This window comes from Candoia aspera, chromosome 1, assembly GCF_035149785.1.
Source record: "Candoia aspera isolate rCanAsp1 chromosome 1, rCanAsp1.hap2, whole genome shotgun sequence".
In the NCBI taxonomy this organism is placed as follows: Eukaryota; Metazoa; Chordata; class Lepidosauria; order Squamata; family Boidae; genus Candoia; species Candoia aspera.
In genome coordinates this window covers 5,659,969-5,672,230 of record NC_086153.1, presented here as the reverse complement: position 1 = coordinate 5,672,230, position 12,262 = coordinate 5,659,969, and the positions used below count along the sequence as shown (strand labels likewise).

General features: G+C 41.7%; 1 protein-coding gene across 4 annotated transcripts in view; it reads left to right on the top strand.

The window, feature by feature from the left end:
- The window catches only part of BCAS3 (BCAS3 microtubule associated cell migration factor), a 530,779-nt gene that overhangs the window by 260,021 nt on the left and 258,496 nt on the right, over nt 1–12,262 (top strand). For all 4 annotated transcript variants that reach the window (XM_063296564.1, XM_063296551.1, XM_063296543.1 and 1 more), the window contains one exon: nt 11,193–11,293. In XM_063296564.1, coding sequence (XP_063152634.1) covers nt 11,193–11,293 — 101 coding nt within the window. The remainder of the gene's footprint in view (nt 1–11,192; nt 11,294–12,262) is intronic.

Sequence of the window (12,262 nt, the reverse complement as noted above, 5' to 3'; positions counted from 1 at the left end):
GTTAGAAGTAAAAGTAAGGAATATAAAGTTGGTTGATTTGATCAAGGTTAAAATAAGACTTTTATTGCGAAGTTCTGACAAACCTTTATGGACTTGTTGCTGACAACAGGATTGAAAAGTTGATGTTTTATGGATTTGCTTATAGATGAGATATGGGATGAAGAAATATCTGTTTGTATAGAGGGTGAAGAGTTACTAAATTTGTTTATACTTGTGATGAAGGTTGGAAGTCACTTCTTTATAAATTTCTTTTCTTTTTCTGTATTATATTCTTTCTTTTTCTTCTTTCTTTTTCTTTTTTCCTGCACTTTTTAGTCTTTTTTTCTCTTGCCTTCTCCTTCTTTAAGTTTGCATTAGTTTTTACTATTGTAATCAAAATTCTTAATAAACATTGGGAGGGAGGGAGGAAGGAAATATCTGTTTAACTCAAATGTAAAACCAGAGGCAGTTGGTATAGTTTTGCCCAAATTCACATCATGTTTTCAGAAGTGTAATTCTATTGAGAGTCAGGAATCATTGTTATACTTGGCTTATACGTAACTAAAGAAAACTGCATCTTATTTTCAAGAACATTCTCATTCTACAAGCGGTGTTGATGGGTAGTATCAGGATATCATATAGGCACACCTGGCCCCTCCTCTGTGACAGATCTGTTGGGAAAAATGTTGGAGCCAGCTCTTGTCTTAAAGACATAACTTATTCATAAGATATTCACCTCTCCATAAGGTAGGAATAGGCAAGCCCAACGGACAAGAGTAATAAGTGGAAGCAGGAAACATAGAAGTTATTTACAGTGTTGAATTAAAAATTCCTTGCAGAAGGCCCAGGGTAAATGGTTCCTGAAGCACAGAAGGGATGCAGCTGAGCTTTACAAGCAGACAAAGAGAAGATTCCTGCCAGTTTGACTAATTAGTCCCAGGAACCAAGATAAATCTGTGACCACCAGATTGTTGGATCATGAAGCATGTTGTCTGCTATCATGATGGATGTAGCACAACAATTTCCCAGGCCAGTTAAGTCCACTGATGGTTATCCTTTCAGGCTAATCCATGTGGAGACAAATAAAAGTGCAAAGAACAGCTACAGCATCATCATCATGGTCTTTGAAGATCTAGGAAGGAACCTCCAGGATCTGAAAGCTCAAGCAATCTTCATCCACCCTTCCAATTTATTTATTTATTTATTTATTTATTTTTCTATCCCGCCTTTATTATTTTATAAATAACTCAAGGCGGCAAACATACCTAATATTCCTTCCTCCTCCTGTTTTACCCACAACAACCCTGTGTGGTGAGTTGGGTTTTATTCATAAAAGAAGACCAGAAAGGGAAATACGAATATTGTAAGTAATGACCAACCAGGGTGCTAATGGGAGACCTTGTGTTTCAACAGCAATGTTCTGAGTTACCTAGATAGTGGGCTGTTGGTAATATCAATTGCATCTTATGGAGACTAGTAAAGATCTGCTAGGCCAAAGGATGGGAACCTTGATCAGGAGGGCTTTAACCTGAATTGAATGGGGTTTGGAGCTGAAAACAATGAAGTATGGACCTCAGACAAAACTAAGCCAGAGTTGTTGCTTTAACGGCTTATTAAACCACTCAGTAAAAAACTCAGGAAGAACATTGGATCATAGAGTTCATGTCCATCATTGTCTATACACTAATGCTCAGATTATGGGAAATAAATAAGCTGAACCTTAACTCCTAGTTTGTTGTTTATTCGTTTAGTCGCTTCCGACTCTTCGTGACTTCATGGACCAGCCCACGCCAGAGCTTCCTGTCGGTCGTCAACACCCCCAGCTCCCCCAGGGACGAGTCCGTCACCTCTAGAATATCATCCATCCACCTTGCCCTTGGTCGGCCCCTCTTCCTTTTGCCCTCCACTCTCCCCAGCATCAGCATCCTCTCCAGGGTGTCCTGTCTTCTCATTATGTGGCCAAAGTATTTCAGTTTTGCCTTTCATATCATTCCCTCAAGTGAGCAGTCTGGCTTGATTTCCTGGAGGATGGACTGGTTTGATCTTCTTGCAGTCCAAGGCACTCTCAGAATTTTCCTCCAGCACCACATGTCAAAAGCATCGATCTTCCTTCTCTCACCCTTCCTTATGGTCCAGCTCTCGCAGCCATATGTAGCCAACTCCTAGTACAGTAAGGCAAATAAAGTGCAATACGTATAAGAAGGACATGGTGCGATGAATATAGCAACTGATTTTTCTCAGTTACTTTTCACAGTGTTGTTGCAGCTTGGTGCCATTTTGCCTCTTTTCTGTTTATATCTTTTACTTCTTCCTTTATGCTGCCTCAAATCCTGTTTGCTATGGCAACCCACTCATTTTTAGTGGGCCATCCATGATATCAGTGTTAGCATTGACAAAAATCACATGGAGTGCTTGAAATGGCAGGTAAATATCAAGCCAACTAGAAACTTGGAAGGGGGGGAAATAGGTGAGAAGGACAGCATCGCACAAATGTATTGGCAGGGTGGTAAATTCAAAGAGAAGGAGAGAATTTGGGCTCATTCCTTCTGCCTGATAAAGATCAGGAGGAGTCTGATAGCACCTTTTCTGAGTAACAACTTTTATTAAAATGCATAATCTTTTGTGAACTGTGACTCAATTCATCAGATGCATGAAGAGGTTAAACTGATAAACAGACATTGGGATGAGGTAAAGGGGGTTGGCAAAAGAGTGGTTATGCAGATGCAAGTACAGGTCAGAGAGAGTAAAGTACCTCATTGATTAACAATTGTCATGTATTTGAACCCCATTGTGTTTGTTAAGACCTTCTGAGATAGCCCAAAACTATTTGATATACAGTATGTGAATTCCACACTCTCTCATTCTATAGTGTTGGCATAGTTTTGTTGTTTCAAAACAGCTACTCTGAGATCCATAATTGAGTATCCTGGGAGATTAAAATGGTCTGATAGTGCTTTGGCCTTTGTTTTGAGTCCTGATGTGAAACCTGTGTCCATTAATTCTTTTGCACAACATCTGGCCTGTTTATCCAATGTAGAAAACAGAAGGGCATTGTTGGTAGATGATGACATACAGCATATCCATTAAAGCAGGGGTCCCCAACCCCTGGGCCGCGGACCAGTACCCTTCCGTGGCCTGTTAGGAACCGGGCCACAGACCAGGAGGTGAGCGGTGGGCGAGCGAGCAAATTTACAGCCTGAGTGTTTACAGCTGCTCCCCATCGCTGGCATTACTGCCTGAGCTCCGCCTCCTGTCACAGAAAGCAAGCCCATTGGCTGCTATCTCCAAACAGCATGAAGAAAAAAGAATAAAAGGTCGGGAAAAAGAGGAAGCGCTTGAATCATCCCGAAACCATCCCCCCCCCTCAGTCCATGGAAAAATTGTCTTCCACGAAACCAGTCCCTGGTGCCAAAAAGGTTGGGGACCGCTGCATTAGAGGAAGAGTGCGTGAAGGCACCTCTAATCTTGTGTGTACTTGTTGGGTCTCTGATAGTGATGCTGGTGTCAATATTTTGCTGGGGGACGAAGTGGACATCTGGGTTTGTTCCAGGGTCTGGTTCCCACGTTCACATCATTGATCTGTGGTTCCTTGTTGCTTGTGAATATCTGTTTTTGGTTGGATGCTTGTATGCAAGTATGGGCCTGCTACTTAGTGTGTGAGAAAGTGCAGGGTCATTGTCCAGTATGGGCAGTAGCTTACTGAAAAAGCATTTGAGTGGCTTGAGCTGTGGGCTGTAGGTGACGACTAGTAGTCCTCTTGTTCTGTTTTTGTGACCTGACAAAGGGAATCCTGCTCTCTAGGCATTTTGGAATACCTTGAATGGCTGTTGGTGAAATCATAAGCAGTTGTTTCCATCATTCTCCCTCTCTCAGGTTCTTTTGGTGGACCCAAATCTATATATCTGTCAATCAAGGAAAATCTGGCCCCATGTCACTGGGAAAGGATTCCTTATGTTAAGCAGTGAGGTCTTGGTGATAAGCGCTCTTTGTCTTAGCTGTTTTTCGTAAGCCAGCCTTAATCACCTCTCCTTTACTTGAAAGGCTCTCCTAAGTGGAAACGTCAGCATCTCTGTTCCATGGGGGAAAGAAAAGGTTGGCTTTTTTCCCTCTATAAGGACTGTTGCCATTTTAGTGAAGACAGGAGGTTAAGTGGTGAAAGGAAACACAAATAATAATTTCTTTACCAAGCATCTGACAGGATAAAATGAGTAGAACCAGGGATGCTCTGGCTTCTCCATAGCACTGAACTATCTCGTACAGGTGGTGGTTCTCCAGGACCTCAAGGGATCTCTGTGAAGCTTCATTGTGCAGCAGTTCCATGCACATGAACAGACTAGCCCAAGATATAGTAATCAACTCAGGGCTGTTTATGCAGATGTGAGAAATTGACTGGAAGCTTTATATTCCTTTCTGGCTCTCTGTGTGCTCGCGTTCACTGCATCTCAGCAATAAAATCTGCTGTCCCAATGCACCTTTCAAATGCTAAAATGCTGGAAGTAGTTCTGAGCACAGAAGAATTAAAATAACTTTCAGATGCCTCCAAACAGCCATAATGTGCTGAAATGGTTCTTTTGCTGGCCCTGCTTGGTCATCTGGAACTTCTTAAAAGACGGGTGGTAGTTGGGGAGAGTTTGAGGAGGTGGATTCCATCAACGCAAAGAGGTCGGTTTTCAAAGCTGCATGTGAGGATTTAGCTGGGTGAGTCCTCCTGACGCTAATGGGAGTCAAACAGCTAAATCCCCATGCTCTGCTTTGAAAATTTACTACTAAGCCTCTTGACTTCTCACTACATACTTTGATTGTAACTGTAATCCATGGTTAACATAATTTTCCCGACAATAATGTCAAACATACTATTGAAAGCAGTGAATTATAGAAAGAGTTACCTCTTCTGTAACTCTTTAAAGATGGCCCCCATAAGGTCGATTTCACAGCAGGCCTTGCCACCGAATGTACTACTGAGCACAAAAGAATATTGTATTTGTTGCCGGTGTTAGAATCCTTGTCTGAGGACTTGTACTGAAAATCAACACTTTTTTTTAGTTGTGGGTTGTTATGGGCCATTTTTTTTTAAAGAGTGAGGCTCTACAGGCTTTTTAAAATTAAGCTTGTTTCTCAGATTATGAATCTTGGAAGATTAAGGCAGACCTGGACACTTTGTGACCCACTGACCATGTATTGTGAGTTGGTAGTGATGAGGGCCACTTCACTCATCACCTGTTGACTGTAATGTCAAGGAAGGGGGCCATGAATGAACCATTCTGCATCAAGCCTCATAGGCAAAACCCTTTGCCCCCCACCTGCCATCAACTCTGTGCCAGCAGATTTCCATGGAGACAGTAAACCCTTTGGCCGAGAGCCATCTAGGGCCTCTTTGATCGAAAGAGGAGGCAGATCAAATGGTGTGCCTGTTTATATGAAGCGGTCCTGCTGGGGAGGAAGGGATCATTTTTAATTTCCCCCCCTCTGTCAGAGAGCCTTGTGCAAAGTTGTAAGAAAAGTGCTAAGTGTTAGGAGCAGTTGAATCATGCCCAGGAGCCTTCAGTTCCATGAATGTCCGCCCCGTGTGAAAATTAGCATTGAAACATCTTCTAGGACATGCGTAGGTAGCCTTCTTCAGCTGGAGTGTTGGGAGTATATTGGCTGTCATGGAAAAGTGGCTTCTTCTCCAAACGACTGGCATGGTAGGCAGGACTATCATAAAGCACCAATTCTTAAAAGGTGAACTTGTCCTCAGGATGGTTTCTATAATCCCTACAGAAATGCTGTGGGGGGCCCAGAATATGGATGCTAAACATGATGCGTAATGATGCATAAACATGATGTAGAAGCTGGTGCTTTGCTTTGCAACATGCAATTGATTGATTGATTGAGTGAAGTAATCTTTTTAAAAAGTCAGATGACCCAGGAAGTCTGGTAGGCAAATGAATAGGAACATTTCCTATTCCTGAACTAAGGCAATAGGGGATTTGCAGGGTTTGGGATGAGCTGTACCACTAAAGCATTGCCATTGGTCCATTTGGACAGAGAGGCCTGTTAAGGACTCCCTGTTGGAACTGAGACTGTACCTCAGCCACGGAGTCTTCCCGGCTCCCGTTCATTTCTCAGGATTCCTTGATCCTGATTTTGATTTGGTCTTACTCTCAATTCAGCTGGATTCCTGGGAGAGCTGTTCTGATTCAGAATCATCACTGTCTTCTGTGTCTTGGATCTGACATCCATTTCAAGCAACTTTATTGTGGGCCTACTGGTAGATCGTATGTCCATGCTTGTGCTTGCGCCTGTATGTATGTCTTTGTACACATTTTAAGATATGGACTATAGATACAGAGCCTCCCTATTGGGGGGAGATGGGCAGTGATAAAATTTGATAAATAAATGAAATAAACAAATATTTTGCTTCTAAGTGCGCACCTGTAGCGTATACGGTGCACACCCGTACACAGCAAACATAAGAGATTGGGGAGTCTATTTTTGTTTATAATAGAAGTTTTTAAAAGGAAGATAAAAACCAATACAAACTAATATAAAGTAGGAAAGAAAAAAGAAAAAGGAAGAAATCAAAGGGAAAGCTAAAAGTGCAAGAAAGAAAAAAGAAAAAGAAAAAAATAGACAAGAAAGAAAAATGATACAGAGAGCTGGCTTCTGATCTTTACAAGAGTTATAAGTACAATTATAAATTTACCTCTTTCTCTAAAGTTACAACATGTTTCCCTTCTTTTGAGCATGGGGAGTCTATGTGAAGTTGCGACACTGGGCTTGGGATACGTGGTGTTGTTTTAGGGTTGGTGGTTTGTATTTATTCCTAGAATTGCTTTGTATAAGGTAGGCGGCTATATACGTGGATGGATGGATGGATGGATGGATGGATGGATGGATTCCAAAATGTTTGTCAGCTTAGGCTTGTCTGTTGAGTTATACTGTTTCCTGCTCTGTAAAGCATGAAATGGCCTTCCTGTATTGTCATCTTCTCCAGCCCTCGTCCAAGCAGCCATCATAGGTTTCTAGAGATTTCAAACTGGCCATTTCACAGGACATGTGAAAGACTGACACAGTTCCACAACATTCAATTAGTTCCAGGGCGGAAGTAACGCACCTGTGGTTGTTGAGAATTTGTCCTGTTGCAGACCCCTTTGCAGCACACAGAAATGTCCGCTTTGTAATTATACCCTATCTGTGACTGTTCTCCCGGGAGGGACGTAATGAAAGGGAAGGGAAACCAGATCCCTGTACTGAGCTGCTGATATAAAACCTGAAAAGATGAATAATTGAGCATCTACAAATAACATGAGCAAAATATGCTGCTTTTAGAAGAGTGGGTTCCTTGTGTATCTTTGCCTGTTTGTTTGTTTAATTGCTTCACTGTGTTCTGGTTATGGTCCTATAGAAACTGAATGTAGTTTCTTGGTACTGTTCTACCTCCTCATGTGGCAGAGCTTTGCCATTCTGCCTTGCCTAATATATCCAGGTTTCTTTGCAGTTCTAAAAAAATATCTGCAAGGTCAGAACAACCTTAGTGGATCAGAACAAGGATCCAGGTAGCCCTGTAACCTAGCAGCAATCTGGGTTAAGGTTAGGGCTAGGGTCTGGAACCTAGATGAAAGGGGAGTAGTTTCCCTAACTGATGATACCCCTCTGTGTCCTGTCTTTAGTGCACTGGCCAAAGTGATTTTTGTTACAGAAAAATAATGGGTATTAAATAGTGAGCTCCTTAAAGCAGGTTTCCTCAACCTTGGCAACTCTGAGCTGTGCGGACTTCAACTCCAATGGGAGTTGAAGTCCGCACAGCTTAGAGTTGCCAAGGTTGAGGAACCCTACCTTAAAGCATAGAGCAGGACCGTTGTGCTCCTCTTCTTCATGCTCATTTCTACAAGCCAGGGGTGAGGCAGCTGAGACATCAAGGTCTCCTTTGCACAAGCAGCAAATGTGAAAGTAAAACTCTTTTTGGCTTGAATCGCAAGAGTGCTTCAGGAGTTATCTTCAGAATCTGGACTTGCCACCAACTGAACAGGGGGCATAAGTCACCTCAAGAGCAGAACAAATGTCATAAACTAAGGAAGTGACTTTCAGCGCACGAAGAAGTAGTCCATCCAGAGACATTTTTGGATCCATCCTTGCTGGTAGTGTGCACACTGATTCCAACCCTCCACCTTTTGTAGTACTTCTGCTGTCTATCTTTTTTCCTTGTGTGTCACAACCTGCTTAGGACCACCCCCTTTTCAATAGTTCTACTCATTTCTTGCTCATGTGTCACCAGGACATCTGTGTGCATGTGTCTGTCTGATATGATACACCCTTGTGTGTATAAGCCCTCTTTGGGCTTGCAACCTGCTTGCACCATTCCTTCCTGCTTGCTCCTCAACTTTCCTGCGCTGAGGAAGAAGGCCATTCTGCTGAGAACATCTCCTGTTTCCTCAAGGCCCTTGAGAGCCCCAGCTGACAAAATTCTGGATCACAGCAGGTTTTTTTGTTGGCCTTCAAATGACCATGAGTAGAAGCCTCCTTGTTAAAGTGCAACTTGAGAATGGAACCAAGTTTGCTCACAAGTCCTGGCCTTTAACCCCTGTGTGGGCAGCCTGACCCACACAGCATGGGTTTGCTTACTACTTACTAAGAAGTTATTACTGCTTATATCCCTGATCCGGACTACTGCGAAACCAGTGAGAGGGATCAGATTGCCTGCAAAAATCCATCAGGTTTGGGGAAACACACAGCCCCTTTAAGAGCAGTACCAAAGAAGAACCAGCAAAAACAACCCAATGAAGACTAAATATTTATTCAGTATTTATTATTTCAATTTATATAGCCACCCATCTCAAATGTGTGACTCTGGGTGGCTTACAGCAATTAAAACTGTATTTTAAAAAATACCAAAAAAAATCTCTATAAAAACCATACGACACAATCAGTAGGCAAGGTTTACCAAGAATCACCGACAGCAGTCAACATAGCCACTGTTCAGGCTGTGTCCTCTTTTTCTGGGCAGATGGGTACCTTCCAAAACAAACCAGTGGGTTGAAGTCTGGCATTGTTAGAATAAAGATAATGGTGGAGTTGTGTCGTGCTGTTTTGCAGTGCTCCAAAAAAAAGTCATCCAGCAAGACTCCATGGCTGGGGGTGGACTTGAACCTGAATCTTCTCATTCCAAGACCTTCACCACTCCCCCACACAGACTTTTAAATACAACTTTCTAAAAGAAAATTAAAAGTTAGGTAAAGTAAGAAACTTGCTGAACAATAAAGGAGATTTCCATAAGGACATTGGTTTCCATGCGCCTGCTCGGAGCGGTGCATGTGGTTCTTCCACCACATTCTCAAACAACCCTCTGAGTTCATGTTAGCAGTTGGTAACGTGTTCATCAGAAACATAAAATGCTGCCTTATACTAGCTTGAATTACTTACTTACCTAGCGCAGAACCATCCCACCCGTTGACTAGCAGCAGTTCTTCAGGTCCTTACAGCAGCTTCTCAGGGTTGTTATCAAGTTCTTATTGGATCCAGTTAACTGGAAATGACAGGAAACGAACCTGGAGGTCCTGTATGCAAAGCAGGTTGCTCTTCTAGCACTCCATGGTCTCTTTAGAGGTCTCGAGTTCATTAACACGCAATGTCCATAGTCTCTTCTACTTTATAGCCCATTTCCCCTTAGGAAAGCAAATTTAGAAGTTCTTTTCACAGTTGGACAAGCACTTGACTATACTGTAAACTTTCTCGATCTCATTTTAACAATCTATGGAGAAGTAGATCAGAGCAAATGCTAAAAATTCCATCTTTTTCCATGACTCCAACATTCGCTAATCTTGATCGTTCTTCATTCTGGCCGTCTCATATCCCTTAGTATTATATTGCCTTCAGTTCTAGGTATCCCCAGTGACAAACAAATCTCCTGTCCCCTCTGGGTGTCTGGTTTAGAAGTTTCACACTATTGTCCTTTTTTTTCCAGTTACAATTTTTTAAAATACCCAACGGCACTGCAATATGTCTGTTTGACAAAGCAGCTGCTGCTGGGATGTGAATCTTCTGCTACCACCTGCCAAAGGGATCTCAGCCAACTTAATTGTTGAGGCAGCTTCAAATCGGTTGCATTAACATCAAGGTGACTTGATGCTTACAGTTCTCGAGCCTAATGCTTTCTGAGGAGTGGTTTTGTCCAAGTACTTCAAGCGGCTTTTTGCATCTCCTGAAGTGGAGACATTTAAAAAAAGGAAAATGTTGCAGTGAATACTATATCAAAGAGACCTGGACTTGTCAAGGGTGCAGTGACCTTGGAATCATCATCATCATTAGTTAAAGCTCTTCTGAGGGTACTCTTGGTTTTTCTGAACATTTTGTTGCTAACAGGCTTCAGCAAATTTCAGGCTTGCCGGACCTCTTTTGCTCGTCATCAGAATCTTAACATCCACCACTTGGAGTCAGATGCAGTCAACCAACTAACCAAACAAACAAAAAACATAAAAAATGTATTGGTTTTGAGGACTAGAACTGAATAACATTTCCAAACCTCCAACCTAAGAAAAAAATCTCACTCTTGTTACCTACACATGTGGGTGTGCTGAGAGAGAGGTAATTTTAATCTCCCAACAGAATAAATGGAATATGGACATAAAGAAATAAGATGTTGCTTGTAATAGATTAAGAATTAGAGGTAGGTGGAGTTATGCTGATAGGATGTATGAAAAAAAATGCTTCATGGAATGATAAAATAAAAAAGCTGCAGGTGAGAAAACATAATTTCTGCAAAAATGAGGACAAGGAAAAGATATTACACAATGTGCTTACAGAGAAGAAGTTGCAGAGAACATAGTGTGAGAGAGCAAGGAACACTTCAGAGTAAAAGAGACAGAAAAAAATGCCAGCGTTGTTTTAGAAGTAAGTGAAAAGGGCTAAAGAAGGAGTCTTCAGCAGAGTAATTGGAATTACAAATACTGTAGAAGTGATCAATTATTTGGGATGAAACTGAAATGAGGGAATGCTAGAGATTCATATGGGAATGATAGCAATATATCAAAGAGTGAAATTGAGACATTTTTTATGAATGTTAGTGTCTGAGAAAAAAAATGATGAAGTCATAAATGGTGTGAGAATATTGAACAATGATAAAGCTGCATGTGTAGATGGTGTAAGTGAAAGAAAAGAGCTATGCAATGTGCTTTTTGACATTCTCTTAATCATGTTTTATTTCATTCTTGCCTCACCTCTCTTTTCCCCCACAGTAGTTCCATTTGGAAGCCCAGGGCCTATTACCCGCAATGAGTCCTATGACAGTTTAACTTCTGATCACAGTGGACAAGAAGATGAAGGATGGCTTTCTCAGGTATTGTTATGGAATGTCAGGAGAGTGCAGAGTCATTGCAAAAAAAATGTGTTAGTCCTGGGAACGTAGAAAGTGTGAAGAAGAAACTCAAAACAATTCTGCCTTGATTGGGTTAGGTATAAGCTGAAGTACAGAGGGGCTTTGACAGGCTTTCAAGATTTAGTTACGAACAGTCCTAAAGTATTTTCTGAGGCTCCTGCTGATTCCTGACCTTGCTTACCTTGAAGGGCTAACAGGTATGGGTGATGACAGTGACTTGGTTCTGGCAGAAGGGCAGGCAATCTGGAATTCTCCAAAAGTTCTCAAAAGGGATATGGAGTCCAATAGTTTTTGTAAGACACTGTTCCCCAGCCCTCTTCCTGATCAATGACATTATGAAGGTTTTTCTCCATGGTTAAAGTCCAGCTCAGATTTCCTGAGTAAGGTTTGTGACAAATTATTTGGTGAAAGAAAAACATGTGTTGGGATCTATGTGTGGATCTCTGTGTGCCAAACTACAGTTGTTTCAGCTAAAGCCAGTTCCCCTTCCCTCTTCCAAAGTTAGGATAATGGAGGAGTTTAGTTAAAAACTAGGACCAGATTTTTATGTGAAAGTGCTCTGTTCCTGACTCTGAAAACAAATAATTGGCTAAGCATGTGCTTAGATATACCCATTCCTTAATGCCAATTTTGGAGGGATTATAGCTTAAGAGAAAGAGGACATGCTTTACATATAGAAGCTTTTTAGCTGAAGTTGCCAGTTAAGACAGTATGTCTAATGGCAGGTGATAGGAAAAATCTTGCCAATCCCTTGCCAATCATACAAGACAATGGTAGGCTTGGTGGACTAACAGATTAGGATATAATAAGGCAGCTTCCTGTGTTCCCAAGTGCGCATCTTCCCCTGATGCCAGTTGATGGAACACTGGATTTAAATACAGAAACTTGAGGTCAGTTTGCTCACAACTGCTCTATTGCGATGACTCTAGA